The 14669-nt window shown below is 64.9% G+C and overlaps 3 protein-coding genes across 9 annotated transcripts; 2 read left to right on the top strand and 1 right to left on the bottom strand.

Annotated features, from left to right (window-relative positions):
• Window positions 1-116: 116 nt before the first annotated feature.
• On the top strand, window positions 117-4596 carry TINF2 (TERF1 interacting nuclear factor 2). Of its 6 annotated transcripts, XM_030539940.1 has the most exons (11): window positions 119-263; window positions 994-1207; window positions 1290-1391; window positions 1971-2072; window positions 2565-2675; window positions 2763-2874; window positions 3057-3171; window positions 3244-3296; window positions 3650-3711; window positions 4318-4388; window positions 4469-4596. In XM_030539940.1, exons 1-11 carry the CDS (start codon window positions 235-237, stop codon window positions 4584-4586), a joined length of 1089 nt encoding a protein of 362 aa, XP_030395800.1. In that variant the 5' UTR covers window positions 119-234; the 3' UTR covers window positions 4587-4596. The 6 variants fall into 6 exon arrangements, with proteins under 6 accessions (XP_030395801.1, XP_030395802.1, XP_030395804.1 ...); XM_030539941.1 differs by lacking the exon at window positions 3244-3296 and having other exon boundaries at window positions 117-263; window positions 4469-4591; XM_030539942.1 differs by lacking the exon at window positions 3650-3711 and having other exon boundaries at window positions 118-263; window positions 4469-4591.
• Window positions 4534-10583, bottom strand: LOC115638335 (GMP reductase 2). Of its 2 annotated transcripts, none has more exons than XM_030539936.1 (9): window positions 9935-10572; window positions 9657-9776; window positions 8911-8994; window positions 8376-8549; window positions 7691-7772; window positions 6459-6565; window positions 6195-6237; window positions 5955-6114; window positions 4534-5134 (listed from the first exon to the last, which is right to left on the bottom strand). In XM_030539936.1, exons 1-9 carry the CDS (start codon window positions 10019-10021, stop codon window positions 4588-4590), a joined length of 1404 nt encoding a protein of 467 aa, XP_030395796.1. In that variant the 5' UTR covers window positions 10022-10572; the 3' UTR covers window positions 4534-4587. The 2 variants fall into 2 exon arrangements, with proteins under 2 accessions (XP_030395796.1, XP_030395799.1); XM_030539939.1 differs by lacking the exon at window positions 4534-5134 and adding an exon at window positions 5221-5742 and having other exon boundaries at window positions 9935-10583.
• A 765-nt stretch (window positions 10584-11348) lies between these two features.
• NEDD8 (NEDD8 ubiquitin like modifier) lies at window positions 11349-13538 on the top strand. Its single transcript, XM_030539946.1, has 4 exons — window positions 11349-11452; window positions 11828-11875; window positions 12097-12179; window positions 13243-13538. Exons 1-4 carry the CDS (start codon window positions 11435-11437, stop codon window positions 13331-13333), a joined length of 240 nt encoding a protein of 79 aa, XP_030395806.1. The 5' UTR covers window positions 11349-11434; the 3' UTR covers window positions 13334-13538.
• The last annotated feature ends 1131 nt before the right edge of the window (window positions 13539-14669 follow it).

The following is a 14669-nucleotide window of genomic DNA, read 5'->3' as shown; positions in this document are numbered from 1 at the left end:
CGAGATGGGGACCGGCCGGGGGCTGCAGCTGCTGGGGGCGGGGCCTCCTAGGGAAGGGGGCGGGGCCTCCCATGAGGGGCGGGGCGAGGCAGCGGCGCCGCGGCGGGAGCCAGGTTGATCCGGCCCGTCACGCGCAGCCCGGGCCGGAAGTGACGTAGGGAGACCGGCCCGAAGGCGGGCGGTGCGAGCGGGGGCGCCGGGAAGAGCCGTCAACGGCCCGGCCCGAGGCCAGGCATGGCCGGAAGTGACGTGAGACAAAACGAGTGAGCGGCGGTGGGGGCACGAGGGTCCAGGGGGGCTGGAGGGGGGCAGGAGGGGCGGGGCCTGCGCTGGAAGCGGGGCTAGGGCGGGGCCGCGGGCTGGAGGTCGGGCGGGGCCAGATGAGGGGGCGGGGCTAGGGTGGGGTTAGATGAGGGGGCGAGGCTAGAGCCAGGGTAGGGGCGGGGCTAGAGGAGGGGTGGGGTTAGATGAGGGGGCCGGGGGCTGGAGGTCGGGCGGGGCCAGATGAGGGGGCGGGGCTAGAGAAGGGGCGGGTTAGATGTGGGGGCGGGGCTAGAGCCGGGGCAGGGTGGGGGTGGGGCTAGAGAAGGGGCGGGTTAGATGAGGGGGCGGGGCTAGAGCCGGGGCAGGGTGGGGGTGGGGCTAGAGAAGGGGCGGGGTTAGATGAGGGGGCGGGGCTAGAGCCGGGGCAGGGTGGGGGCGGGGCTAGATGAGGGGCGGGGCTAGATGAGGGGGCGGGGTGTGGGCGGGGCTAGATGTGGGGATGGGGCCAAAGCCAGGGCAGAGCAGAGGGGCGGGGCCGTTGGGCAGGGCTAAAGGAGGGACACCGCAGGGCAGTGGGGCTGGAGATGGGGCAGGGGGCGGGCCTACAAGAGGGGCAGGGGCTGGGCTAGGGAGGGGGCAGGACAGAGTGGGGCCCGAGGGGCCTGGAGGTGGGGGAGACACTCTGGGCGCCCCCCCCCCCACTAACCCCGCTCTCTGTCTCCTCCTCAGGCAGGCGGTGGGGGGCATCACGCCAGCCCCCCCGGTTCAGGACCCCTGCGCCCCCCTGCGCCTGGCCGCGGCGGCCGCCTGGCAGGTGATGCGGGCGCGGCAGGTGCGCGACTTCCCGCGGGTGCTGGGGCTGCTGGAGGCTGTGGGGCAGGCGGCCCCTGACGTCGTCTTCTTCCGCCACTACGCCCGGCTGCGCCTGGGCCTGCAGGCTGCGGTAAGGGGGGGGGCAGCCCCCGCACCACCCAACCTCCACCCCCACTCCAGCCTGCTTGCCCAGCATGCTCTGCTCCCCGCAGGTGATCATGGGGATGCTGCAGGAGGAGCAGCCAGACGGGAAGATCTACGATGCCGTGGACACCTACTTCCCTGAGGGCGAGCACCAGCGCCACCCGCTGGCCGTGAGTCCTGCCCTGTGGCGGGGGAGGGTTCCCCGGGCACCACGTGGCACTCGAGGGTGCTGTGCTGCAGGGAGTGGGGTGAGGGGATCAGCAGGAGGCGCTGTCCCCTGGCCATCAGACCTGGCCTCTGCCTGGTGCTAGCGGGCGCTGTTCTGCAGAGAGCGAGGCAGGGCAGTGGGTCAATAGGGGGCACTCTCCCCCCACAGTCAGTGCTGGCACTAGGGGGCGCTGTGCTGCAGAGAGCGAGGCAGGGTGGGGGCTCAATAGGGGGCACTCTCCCCCCAGTCAGTGCTGGCACTAGGGGGCGCTGTGCTGCAGAGAGCGAGGCAGGGCGGTGGGTCAATAGGGGGCGCTCTCCCCCCAAAGTCAGTGCTGGCACTAGGGGCTGCTGTGCTGCAGGGAGCTGGTGGAGGCTCAATAGGGGAAAGGTTCTCCCCACAGTCAGTGCTGGCACTAGGGGGTGCTGTGCTGCAGGGAGCTGGCGGAGGCTGGTTCTCATGCCGCGCTACACCCTAGAGGTGGCTGCATTTCAGGAGCTGGTTGGCCCCAGGGGCTCACGTCCTGCTGCCCCCTGCCCAGACTGCCCGGGACCTGCGCCTGGTGGGAGAAGCCCAGGAGACCTTCCGGGAGCTGGTGCTGGGGCTGCTGAGCGACCGGCAGCGTCGGGAGACCTACGTGGAGGTGAGCAGGGCTGGGGTGTGGCCTGCAGGGGGGCTGGTTGGGACAGGGGCGCAAGGGCCCTGGAGGATACAGGGGGTGGGGAATTGGGGTGTGTTGGGTGCACAGGTGAGGCTGGTGGGCTGTACTGGGGTGCGCAGAGGGTTGGAGGCATCGGGTGCTGTCCTGGAGTGCAGGAGTTTGGGGGGCACAGAGTTTGGGGGCTGTGCCAGGGGTGCAGGAAGTTGGGAAGTGTTGTGCCAGGGGTGCAGGAAGTTGGGGGGGATTGTGCCAGGTGATGGGAGTACAGGGAGCTGGGGGGCTATGTCAAGGGGTTGGGGGCACACAGAGCTGGGGGACTGTGTCGAGGGCACACAGGGTTGAGGGGACCTGTGGGAGTCACAGGGGGACATGGGGCTGTGCGGTATGCCTCATGGGGGGCACAGAGTGCTGGGGGGGGCTGTGCCAGGGGCCCGCATGAGGGCCCAGGAGCTGACATCTGCACTCTCGTGGTAGGAGCAGCTGGCGGCTGAATACGGGGAGCCCTTCCTGGGGGGACTGGAGGGGCTGCTGTACGAGTATCTGGAGCGCCTGGAGAGCACCCTGCCCCCACCCCAGCTCCAGCAGGTATGGAGAGGGAATGTGGGAGAGGGGGAAGGAAGTGGAGGGGGGGGTCAGTTCTGGATCACGTGCTCTAATCCCCCCCCCCCCCAGCTGCAGGAGACTGCCTGGAGCGAGTGCCCCCTGGCTGGGCCCCCCCAGCACCCCCCGGAGCTCAGCATCCTGGCACAGTACCTCACGGACATGGGCCACCACCAGCACGCGGGTAGGTGGGGCATTGGGGGGGCAGAGCAAGTGGGTGAGAGCGCCTGGGGGTGGGGCAGGTGGCTGGCTGAGAGCATGTTGTGGGGCAGGGCACATGGGTGGGTGGGAGTGTTTGGGGGGCAGGGCTGACATGGAGGGGCGGGACTCATCCCAGGCTCCACCTACCTCCCCTCTCTCCCCCAGGCTCACCCACCTTGCCGCTGGTAACCAGCACGCCCTCCCTGCCCCAGCCAGTGCCCGGGACGCCGGGGTCCCGCCGGAGGCGGAGCCAGGAGGGGGCGGTGCCCGCGCAGGAAGAGTGAGTCTATCTCCCCCCACTCCCTGTCCCCTCCTGTCTCCCCCCCACTCACTCCCCTCCTCTCCCCCTCAGGATGCCCCCTGACCTTGGCCTGCACTGCCAACAACCCAGAGAACAGGACCTGGGTACGTACCGGCCGTTCGGAGAGGGGGTACCTAGGGGTCTGGGTCAGGTCCCCAATGCAGGTACCGGGACAGAGGAATCCCGGGTCCAGGGTGGTGGATGTTGTCATTCCCTGGCCTTTTTCCCCTGCCCCCATAGGAGCAGGGGCCAGTTGTGAACCCAGGAGTCCAGGTGTGCGTCCCCTCCCTCACTCCCATGCCAGGAGGAGCTGGGAGCCTGGGTCTCTCTCTTTCCCAGCACTGAATCCTGGGGGAGGGGAGCACATGTCCCCATCCCCATGCACCCCTATGAGGCAGAGGATGGGGTGAACCCAGGTGTCCGGGGCCACCCGTGTAACCCCCCCGCCTTCCTCCAGACATGACCGGGGACATCGTGTGGGAGTCGGAAGAGGAGGAGAGCTGCAGCCCCCGCAGGAAGGTGAGTGACTTTGAGGGGGCAGGAGGCACTGCCCTGGCTGAGGCTGCGGGGTAGAGCGGATTGGGAGGACTAGGGGCTCAAGGGGAGGGGTTGGAGCTCAGGGGGCCAGGCTCCCAGGCTGAGGTTCAGGGGTCACTCAGGGGGCAGGTTCCCAGGCTGAGGTTCAGGGGTCACTTGGGGCTTCAGTGGTCACTCATGGAGTTCAGGGGTCACTCGAGGTCCAGGCTCTCAGACTGGGCTTCAGGGGTCACTCAGGGGGCAGGCTCCCAGGCTGAGGTTCAGAGGTCATTCGGGGGCCAGGCTCTCAGGCTGAGGTTCAGGGGTCATTTGGGGGGCAGGCTCTCAGGCTGAGGTTCAGGGGTCACTCGGGGCTTCAGTGGTCACTCATGGAGTTCAGGGGTCACTCGAGGTCCAGGCTCTCAGACTGGGCTTCAGGGGTCACTCATGGAGTTCAGGGGTCACTCGAGGTCCAGGCTCTCAACTGGGCTTCAGGGGTCACTTGAGGGGCCAGGCTCTCAGGCTGGGGTTCAGCAGTCAGGGGTTCAGGGGTCACTCAGGGAGCCAGGCTCTGAGGTTGTGACCCCATAACTCACCCCCCACCCCCAGGCCAGCTACCAGCGCACGCGGCACAACACCCTGATCCCCACCTTCGGCGACCACCTGGACCCCCCCGGCGGGTGAGTGATCCTCTGTGTGCCCCAGGGGCGAGGGGCACCCCTATACCTCCCCCTCACCCACTCTCCCTCTCTCTCTGCAGGTGCCCTGGCTGCTGCGCTCCCGGGACCCTGCCCCTGCCCCACAGCACAGACACGCCAGCCTCCGGAAGGTGTCCCACAAATCTTTTATTGGTGACACCAAATAAACACAACACATGATTCAGCCCAGTCTCCCCCCCTCGGTCTCCATCTGGGGGGTGCCCCATAGCCCCCCTTTGGCAGAGTAAGGGGAGATGACCCCGGGGGGATGGATCCCCTGGCGGAGGCAGGGAGGGAATTGGGGGTCCCGTCTGCCATTCTCAACAGCAGGAGCTGCTCCAGAGAATGGAATGATTGGGGAAAAAATGGGGGATCCCTGCCAGTGGATGTGCTGGGGGATCCCTGCCGCTGGATGAGCTGGGGGTTGGGCTGAGGGATCCCCGCCGCTGGATGGGCTGGGGTGCGCTTGGGGATCCCTGCTGCTGGATGAGCTGGGGGATGTGCTGGGGGATCCCTGCTGCTGGATGGGCTGGGGGCCTCTACTCCCCTGCCCCGAATAGGGGGGGCCCTGCTGGGTGACGCGGATGAAGGTGGTTCGGCAGCTCAGCTCCTTCAGCTTCGCAGCACCCACGTAGGTGCAAGTGGAGCGCAGCCCGCCCAGCACGTCCCGCAGCGTGTGCTCCACGGCGCCCCGGAATGGCACCTCCACCGCCCGGCCCTCCGATGCCCTGTAGGGAGAATGAGAGCCCCATGGCGCCCCCTGGGGGAGAGCCCGGCCCTCCAATGCCCTGTGGGGAGAGCGTGGGAGCCCCATGGCGCCCCCTGGTGAACAGCCCAGCCCACCCTGAACAGCACCTCCACTGCCCGGCCCTCTGACGCCCTGCGGGGAGAGCCCTACAGCGCCCCCTGGGGGAGAGCCCGGCCCTCCAATGCCCTGTGGGGAGAGCGTGAGAGCCCCATGGCGCCCCCTGGTGAACAGCCCAGCCCACCCTGAACAGCACCTCCACTGCCCGGCCCTCCGACGCCCTGCGGGAAGAGCGTGAGAGTCCCACGGTGCCCCCTGGGGGAGAGCCTGGCCCTCCGATGCCCTGCAGGGAGAGTGTGAGAGCCCCACAGCGCCCCCTGGGGGAGAGCCCGGCCCTCCGACGCCCTGCGGGGAGAGCGTGAGAGTCCCACAGCGCCCCCTGGGGGAGAGCCTGGCCCTCCGATGCCCTGCGGGGAGAGCGTGAGAGCCCCACGGCACCCCCTGGGGGAGAGCTCGGCCCTCCGATGCCCTGCGGGGAGAGCGTGAGAGCCCCACGGCGCCCCCTGGGGGAGAACCCGGCCCTCCGATGCCCTGCGGGGAGAGCGTGAGAGCCCCACAGCGCCCCCTAGGGGAGAGCCCGGCCCACCCTGAACGGCTCTGACACCCTGCGGGGAATGAGTGGGAGCACCCCAGGAGAGCCCATCCCCACCCCACCGTGCTCCGAACAGCACCTCCATCACCTGCCCCCCTGGGGAGATCCCAGCCCTGCTCCCACAGTGCCCCCTGCAGGGCCTGGCCAGTACCTGTACTCTGCCACTCCCCCGGCATGTTTCTTCATGGCCACCTCGGAACTCATTCCATAGAAGAGTTTGTATTTCTTGCCCCCCCTCTCAATCAGCTCCCCCCCCGACTCTGTGTGTCCCGCCAGCATCCCTCCTAACATGACGAAGTCTGCACCGGCGCCTGCAACCACAAAAGGGGGGACCAGTGAGGCAATGGCACTCTCCCTCGCTCAACCCAAGGCAGAGGGTGGCTGCACTTACCAAACGCCTTAGCCACGTCCCCGGGGCAACTGCAGCCCCCGTCCTAGGGGAGAGAGGCGGAGAGCAATCACAAGGGGAAACTGAGGCACTCTCCTGCCTGGACCAGCCATGGAACCCAGGAGTCCTGCCTCCCTGCTCTAAGCACTGGACCCTCCCCTCCCAGAGCCTGATAGAACCCAGGAGCCCTGCCTCCCCGCTCCCTGCTTTAACCACTGGACCCCGCTCCCCTTCCAGGATAGAACCCAGCCGTTCAGCGCTGCTCACCGAAATGATGTGCCCGTTGAGGCCGTGGGCTGCATCGGCGCATTCCAGGACCGCGCTCAGCTGCGGGTACCCCACCCCCGTCTTCTTCCGAGTGGTACAGACCGAACCTTGACACGGCAGGGACAGGCATCAGTGCCTGCCAGCGGGCAAGAGCACCCCACTAATGGGGATTCCCCCATCCTGCTGAGATGGTCCAGCTCCCCGGGGTGTGTGTACCCCCCCATCGTGCTTAGATGGTCCAGCCCCCCAGGGTGTGTGTACCCCCCCATCCTGCTGAGATGGTCCAGCCCCTCGGGGTGTGTACACCCTCCCATCCTGCTGAGATGGTCCAGCCCCCCAGGGTGTGTACACCCTCCCATCCTGCTGAGATGGTCCAGCCCCCCAGGGTGTGTACACCCTCCCATCCTGCTGAGATGGTCCAGTCCCCCGGGGTGTGTGTATCCCCCCATTACACTGAGTGGCCCAGGCCCCCACCCACTGGGGTGTGTGTATGTGTGTCAGAGGAGGGAGTGGGGCGGATTGACCTGGGGATACAGCGGGGGAGTTTTGCTGGCACCGTCTGCACAGTGTCGGGTGACCAGACAGCAAGTGTGAAAAATGGAGGCAGAGGGTGGGGGGTAATAGGAGCCTATCTAAAAAAAAGACCCCAAAATCAGGACTGTCCCTATAAAATCGGGACATCTGGTCATCCTATGTGATGGGATATCAGGGTGTGACTTCACTCAAGGATGATACCTGAGCCAGGAGGGGGATGGGGCCAGGTGACACCTTCTGCCGGGGGGGGCTGGGTGAGACGGCTGGAGGGGGTCTCAGTTTGGAGCTGGCTAGGGAAATGGAGGGAGGCCGGAAGCCGAGGTCCAAGCTCCCTGCCCCCCAATAGGGGCCTGACTGAGGGGGGTCCTATTGTCGGTACCTACAAGCTCTGTTCTATGCCGTGTTCCTGCCGTTGAATAAACCTTCTGTGTTACAGGCTGGCTGGGAGTCACGGTGAATTGCAGGAAGTGGGGGGTGCAGGGCCCTGTCTCCCCCACACTCCGTGACAGTATCTCCCTCCTCATCGTGCTGAGATTGTCCTGCCCCCGGGGCTGTGTGTATCCCCTGCAATCACACCGAGATGGTCCAGGCCCTCTGGATCATGCTGAAATGGTCCAGTCTCCCTGGGAGTATGTGCCCCCCCATCATGCTGAGATGGTCCAGTCCATCAGATTTTAGCCCCGCCCCAGTCCAGTCACCTGGTCCGATGCCCACTTTGATGATGTCAGCGCCAGAGAGGATCAGCTCCTCCACCATCTCCCCCGTCACCACGTTCCCAGCCTGTGGGGAGAGCGGGGAGCCCTCAAGCCCCCACACGCCCCAGGGTGGGGGCAGTGGAACGTACCATCATGGGAGTGGGGAAGGCAGTACATGTCAGGGGTGGGGTGTGAGGGGTTGATGATGGGGGGGTTCACCCCCCCCCCGTCAATCGCATCGTGATATGTACCATGATGGTGGTACTGGTCGGGGGTGGGGACAGTGGTGTGATTGACAAGGGGTACATACCATGAGAATGGTACCAGCTGGGGCAGTGTGTACCACTATGTTGTGACTGGAGGGGATGTAGTGGTATGTACCAAAATGATGCAATTCATGGGGGAGAGGGCAGTATGTACCATATGATGGTACTGCCAGGTTGGCTGGTACATACTATCACAGTATGACTGATGGGGATGGGGTGGTATATACCACGATTGTATGAGTGGCAGGGGAGAAGGTGGTACATACCATGATGGTGGTACTGGCGGAGGTTGAGCAGTACATTCCATGATTGTATGACTGGCAGGGGTTGGGTGGTACATTCCATGATTGTGACTGGCGGGTATGGGGACAGTATGTACCATGATTGTATGACTGATTGGGGTGGGGTGGGGCGGTGCGTACCATGATGGTGTGGTTGGGGAAGGGCTTGCGCACATCCCGCAGGAACTGGACAAAGTGCTCCGAGTAGCCGTTGGCCACATCCAGGCAGATGTAGCGCACCTGGGGTAGGGCCTCCAGGATCTTCTCCAACTGCTCGAAGTCTGAGGGGCTGGTGCCTGAACTGGCTGCCACGTGCTGGGGAGAGACACTGGTGTTAGGACACTCCGAGACAGAGACCTCCAGAGGTAGGATCTGGGGAGGAGGGAGTTGGGATGGCTCCTTGGGGCAATACGGGGAGAGCGGAGTGGTCTGTGGGGCAGGGGAATCTCTGGGGCAGTGAGGTAGTGAGATTGTTTTCTGGGGGGAGAACATCCCCCTGAGGCAATAAGGAGGAAGTAGGGAGGTGAGGATGGCTCCCCATACGGCAGGAGACCCCCCTGGGGCCGTTGGGGGGAAGCCAGGGCTAGGATGGCTCCCAGGACAGCATCGGGGTTCATTCCCCTGGAGGTAGTTGGGGGCCTGGAGAGTGGGGCTGACCCCCCTCCACCCCATGCACCTGCAGGCAATTGGGCTCCTGGGCAGCAAACTCCTTCCACTCCTCCAGCTTGTAGTGCTTGTGGATCGCAGTGAAGAGTGAGAACTGAGGGAAGAGGAGGATATGGGTTGTGACACTGACACCCCATCATAATGGAATGATCCACCAAGAAAAAATATTTCTCCCCCTCCCCCATTATAATGGAATTGCCCACCAGGAACAGAGATATCCTTTCCCCCTCCCTCCCACCCATGTAAAGGAATAACCCACCAAGATGATATAATGGAAGGAGGAAAGAAAATTCTTCCCCCTGCTATAACAGAACAGCCCAAAATCATAGTCATGAACTCCCCTTCCTACAGTGGAAGATTCCAGGGGAGAGCCTGATTGTTTACTGGCTGTGCACTTAATCAGGCAGCTTGCAATGCTGCTTCAGCAGGGGGCTGGAGGGTGCTGATTGGCTGAGCAGTTAATCAAGTATATTTCAATAACCATCCAGCCCTGAGGGGAGGGAATCCTAAATGCTGATTGGCTGAGAAGTCGATCACATGGCTTATAAAGCTGCTACAGTCCTGTGAGGAGATCCCTGATGCTTAATGGCTAGGGCAGTTAAGCACATGGTGTATGACCTGCAGGGAGGGGAATCCCCAGTGCTGATTGGCTGGGAGGAAGAACACTTGGGGGTGTGGATCTCCATTGCTGATCAGCTGGGGAATCGGTGATGTTGCTGCTACAGGAGACGGCTGGGGGATCCCTGGTCCATGTACCTTGCAAAGGACTTTGGCCATCTCGAAGGTGCCCACAGTGTCCATGTTGGCAGCAATGATGGGGATACCACTATACGTCTGGTGCGAGTTGCGGAAAGTGAATGATTGGAGGAGATCCACCTGTGCCAGAGAGGGAGAGAGATGCTAGCAGGGCTCCCAGAGGAGGAACCCCAGGGGGCACCATATCTGCCCCTAGACACTCAGGGATAGGCTGTGGGGCTCCCACCAGGCAAGCCTGGGGACTCCTAGGGAAGCAAGAGCCAGGCTGGGGCGCTCACCTCGCTCCGGGATTTCAGGGTGCTGCGCTTGGGTCTCAGCAAGACGTCCTTGAAATCCAGCTTGATGTCATTATCGATGTGCGGCATGGTGAGGGAGGCAGAGACTGTGGCTCAGGATAGGCTGGGGAGACTCCTCCACAATCCCAGGGGACTCCACTCCAGCCCTGGCACCCTGCCCTCGGTGCCTTACTGGGACTGGGGCGTGGGGCTCAGCAACCAGGCATCTGTCATGAATGTGGTGCGGCGCTCTGAAGGAGAAAGGCAGAAGGGTGACTGGCTAAAAATAAGACAAGCCCCCAGATCTGATGGCCCCACCTGAGGTGATTCTCCGTAGGCCTTGGGCGCTGTGGGTCCTGGCTAAATGTGCTGGAGGACAAGTTGCCAGAGATCCTGGAGTGAGGTCACATCTAATGGTCCCACTTCTGGGTCCTTATCCCCACCTCAACCGCTGACCCCACAGTGACTTCCAGCACCGCTAACAACAGTTCTGCCTGGACCCCCGGCCCCCCAGTGAGCTCCAGCTCGTTCACCATCGCTGTCCCCCTGCATCATCTCGGCCCCCACTGAAACGCCGGCCAGGGCGCAGCCTCCGCGGTGTGGCCTTCCACCTGTGACCTCTGACCCCACTGCAATGCCACCGTGACCTCTGACCCCACCCCGCCTCCTTCCTGCAGCGCGAACTGTGGCTCCCTCCCGCCACCACGTGCACTCTGACCCCCCCCCCCGGCAGGGCCGACGCGACCCACACCAACCCCGCTGTGCGGCGGGGCCCGGAACCCGGGCTGGCAACACGGCACTAATTCTGTGGGGAGGCCACTTCCGGTGGGCCCCTCCCCCGCCACTTCCGGTGGTGGCTACGAGCGCCGCAGAGTGATCGAGGGTCAACCCCCAACGGTTCCCCCAGCGCGCGGTGCCTCACGGGAGGGGCGTGGGCGGCCGGCGGGACTACATCTCCCGTGAGGTGTCGGGGCAACAGCTGGGGAGCCCGTTTCTGCGCGCGGCGCCTCATGGGCAATGCAGTCCCGCCCCTTGCCGTTCTGAAGCGGATGAACGGACGTAGCGGACTACAACTCCCATCAGGAACCGGGAGACGCCACCAGGCCCGCCGGCTTTTTTACCATGCTCCTTTGCGCCTCCCGCGCTCTTAGTCCCGCCCAGCCGCGCTGCCTCATGGGAAAGGTAGTTCGGTCCCCCGTCGTGCTCAAGGGGTAACAGCAGTACGGGGACTACAACTCCCCTCATGCACCGGGATTAGGGAGCTCCCATGGGCCTTTGCGCGTCCCGCTCCCCCCTTGTGTTCTGCGTTGCCCCATGGGAGGTGTAGTCCCTTCCGTGCGGCAGCTGGGGCGGTGCTGAGGGGACTACGGCTCCCATCGTGCAAAGTGGAGGAAGTGACGCCAGGGAGAGGGCCGCGCGCGCGGAGGCTGCTGGGTAAAAGCCTCCGAGCGGCTGCTGCTGGGTTCTGGTTCCGGGTCAGAGGTGAGGCGTTGCCGGGCCACGATGCTGATCAAAGTGAAGGTGAGCGGGGCCCGCCGCGGGGGCCGCCGGGAGATGGGCGCGCCGTGAGCAAGAGTTGCTGCCCCAGAGCATCCTGGGATAGGTGCTGCCCACTCCCTGCCCTGGTGCATGCCGGGAGCACAGGGCGGGCGGGTCCCCGGGGGCTGCCGGGTGAAGGGGGTCCCGGGGGATTGCAGGAGGGGGCAGAGCAGCGAGCAAGAGGTGCTGCCCCAGTGCATGATGGGAAAGCTGGGACCCAAGGGCAGGTTTCGGGCCCTCTCTCTGCCCCGGTGCATGCTGGGATAGAGGGGCAGGGAGTGTGGGGGCAGCTCGGCTGCACCGGGGACTCCTGGGGGAGCTGCTGCTGCTAACCGGGGCTTCCCCTGCTGCTTCCAGACGCTGACCGGGAAGGAGATTGAGATCGACATTGAGCCCACAGACAAGGTACCTCCCTGAGGGGCTGGGAGTGGGGGCGACCCGGCCCCTCTGGAGACCCCCCCCTCCCATTCTGCTGGGATCCAGCATTCAGACCCGCTCCCTCTATCCCTTCCCTGCTCTCCTGGGGTCCAGCCCTTGGTCCTACCCCCTCTGTCCCGGACGCCCCGGGGCAGGGCGTTATTTGGGGATTTCTCCCAGCTTTCCCCTCTCTCTCACTCATGCCCCAGGTGGAGCGGATAAAGGAGCGTGTGGAGGAGAAGGAGGGGATCCCACCCCAGCAGCAGCGTCTCATCTACAGCGGCAAGCAGATGTGAGTGGGGGGAGGGGTGTGATGGTGGCTGCAGCCCAGGGGCATTCTGGGATATCTGAAGTGTAGCAGCCCCTGGTGCACAGTGGGATAGGTTCTGCTCCCACTGCCAGCAGAACATTTCCTAAGGCATTATGGGATAAATCCTGGCTCCCAATTCCCCGTGCTCTAACCACTAGACCCCACTCCCCTCACAGAGCTTGGAACAACCCAGGCATCCTGGCTACCAGCCTCCTCCATTAGCAGCAGCTTTGCTGGTGCTTAAACTGAGTGGTGTGCCAGCCTGTCTGCCTCTCCCACCAACTCCTCCAGGCTCTGCCCATCTGGCCCTCCCTGGCAGGTGCTGCCCGTCTCCGGGCAGAGAGAGAGAGAGAAACAAAGGCTCTGGGAGGGGCTGGCCCAGCTGAGGATGCACCCTTGCCCCCTGCACAGAGCCAGTTCTAGGGGCACAGACCAGCTTTCCCCAGCCATCAAGCCTTTGGCATGGCCAGTTCCTGGCAGGGAGATGCCCCGGGTGCGCTGGCAGAGGGTCTCTCCCCATTTGGGTACCCCGGGAATGTATCCCCATGGGCACTGGGCCGGCTGCCACCTCCGCTGGGCGATGGGCACTGTTGCGTTGCGTGGCATGGATGGAAATGTCCGTGCTCAGGCTGGTAAAATCCCCGTTTCTGTCAGGCGGTGGCCTGCTGCCTCGGAGGCGCGTTGGCAGCACACATGGGGACCGGTGCGTTCGGGGCCTGCACCATGCCACAGCTCTCAGGTCACTAGGGGTTACAGGGCACCCGACAAGGGGCTGTTGGGCTGAATGTTCAGACTATGGGGGATGCCTTCGCCAGCTGGCATAAGAAGGGCTGTGAGGGCCGCCCCCACTCCCCTGGGGTAGAACCCAGGAGTCCTGGCTCCCAGCCTCCTCCCTTGCCCCCCACTAGACCCCGCTCCCCCCACACTCCCAGAGCCAGGAAGGGAACCCCAGAGTCCTGGCTCCACCGCCATGGCGGGCAGCTGCGTGGTGGCTCCACACAGCTCATGCCCCCTCTGTCTGTGTGTCCCTCCGTCTGCCCCGCAGGAACGACGAGAAGACAGCGGCCGACTACAAGATCCAGGGCGGCTCTGTCCTCCACCTGGTCTTGGCTCTGCGAGGGGGGCAGCTACGGTGATGGGACCCCCCCTCTGGAGCGACAGAGCCCCCCACACACACCCCCTGCTCTGCTAGCACTGTCTGGATGGCTGCTTCCCCCTCCCCCATGGACTCTCAGTGGGGGTGGCCGTCCGTGGGGGGCTGGGCTGGCGCTCGGGGGTCCCCGTTGGTGTCTTGTTCTGTACGTTTGGATCGCTGAGTGTTAATAAAGGTGTCTCAGTGCAGCAGAGTGTGGAGATGCGGCTGCTTCTGGGGTGGGGTGGGGTGGTTATAGGGGGACCGCTTGCCCAGCATTGAGATGCAGCTGCTGGTGTGGGGAATGGGTGCAGGTATTTGGGGACCTGGTGCTGAGATGTGGCCCCTCCAAGGGGGGGGCAGGGGCTGGTTATACAGTGAGCCCCACTGAGAGGGGGCCTGTCTGGGGTGGGTGCAAGGGCTGGTTATTTGGGGACCCAGCATGCCAGAAAAGTGGGTCCAGGTGCTGTGGCCCACCCAGTTTTTACCCCCGTAAGGGCAAGCCATGGGGAGGAGGGGATGCGGAGGAGTCAGCGGGGGGCAGGGACTGGCAGTGAAGAGACGGTGCAGAGAGGTAGGGCCTCCCTGTTAGGGAGCTTCCCTCACTCCTCACTTCCCTCGCCTGGCCCTGACATGCAGCTGGCTCGGGGCGGGGGGGGGTGCGAGGGCTGGTTACACAGGAACCCCTCACCTGGCCCTGACATGCAGCTGGCTCGGGGAGGGGGGGTGCGAGGGCTGGTTACACAGGAATCCCTCGCCTGGCCCTGACACGCAGCTGGCTCGGGGCGGGGGGGTGCGAGGGCTGGTTACACAGGAACCCCTCGCCTGGCCCTGACATGCAGCTGGCTCGGGGCGGGGGGGTGCGAGGGCTGGTTACCCAGGAACCCCTCGCCTGGCCCTGACACGCAGCTGGCTCGGGGCGGGGGGGTGCGAGGGCTGGTTACACAGGAACCCCTCGCCTGGCCCTGACACGCAGCTGGCTCGGGGTGGGGGGGTGCGAGGGCTGGTTACACAGGAACCCCTCACCTGGCCCTGACATGCAGCTGGCTCGGGGCGGTGGGGGGGTGCGAGGGCTGGTTACACAGGAACCCCTCACCTGGCCCTGACATGCAGCTGGCTCGGGGCGGGGGGGGTGCGAGGGCTGGTTACACAGGAATCCCTCGCCTGGCCCTGACATGCAGCTGGCTTGGGGTGGGGGGGTGCGAGGGCTGGTTACACAGGAACCCCTCGCCTGGCCCTGACATGCAGCTGGCTCGGGTGGGGGGGTGCGAGGGCTGGTTATACAGGAACCCCTCGCCTGGCCCTGACATGCAGCTGGCTCGGGGTGGGGGGGTGCGAGG

The sequence above is a fragment of the Gopherus evgoodei genome, chromosome 21 (genome assembly GCF_007399415.2).
Source record: "Gopherus evgoodei ecotype Sinaloan lineage chromosome 21, rGopEvg1_v1.p, whole genome shotgun sequence".
NCBI lineage: Eukaryota > Metazoa > Chordata > Testudines > Testudinidae > Gopherus > Gopherus evgoodei.
The sequence above is the reverse complement of the archived record's forward strand: the minus strand, read 5'-3'. Positions and strand labels throughout refer to the sequence as shown.

Bases quoted from the DNA above. Each gene is read 5' to 3' on its own strand.
- TINF2 (XM_030539940.1), top strand. From the start codon at position 235: ATGGCCGGAAGTGACGTGAGACAAAACGA. The intron at 1,392-1,970 runs GTGAGTCCTGCC...CCCCCTGCCCAG, and splicing joins ACCAGCGCCACCCGCTGGCC to ACTGCCCGGGACCTGCGCCT. The intron at 2,073-2,564 runs GTGAGCAGGGCT...CTCTCGTGGTAG, and splicing joins GTCGGGAGACCTACGTGGAG to GAGCAGCTGGCGGCTGAATA.
- NEDD8 (XM_030539946.1), top strand. The intron at 11,876-12,096 runs GTACCTCCCTGA...CTCATGCCCCAG, and splicing joins ACATTGAGCCCACAGACAAG to GTGGAGCGGATAAAGGAGCG. The intron at 12,180-13,242 runs GTGAGTGGGGGG...TCTGCCCCGCAG, and splicing joins ATCTACAGCGGCAAGCAGAT to GAACGACGAGAAGACAGCGG.
- LOC115638335 (XM_030539936.1), bottom strand. From the start codon at position 10,021: ATGCCGCACATCGATAATGACATCAAGCTGGATTTCAAGGACGTCTTG. The intron at 8,995-9,656 runs GTACATGGACCA...CTCTTCCCTCAG, and splicing joins TGGCCAAAGTCCTTTGCAAG to TTCTCACTCTTCACTGCGAT. The intron at 5,135-5,954 runs GTACTGGCCAGG...TTCTCCCTACAG, and splicing joins GGGGGAGTGGCAGAGTACAG to GGCATCGGAGGGCCGGGCGG.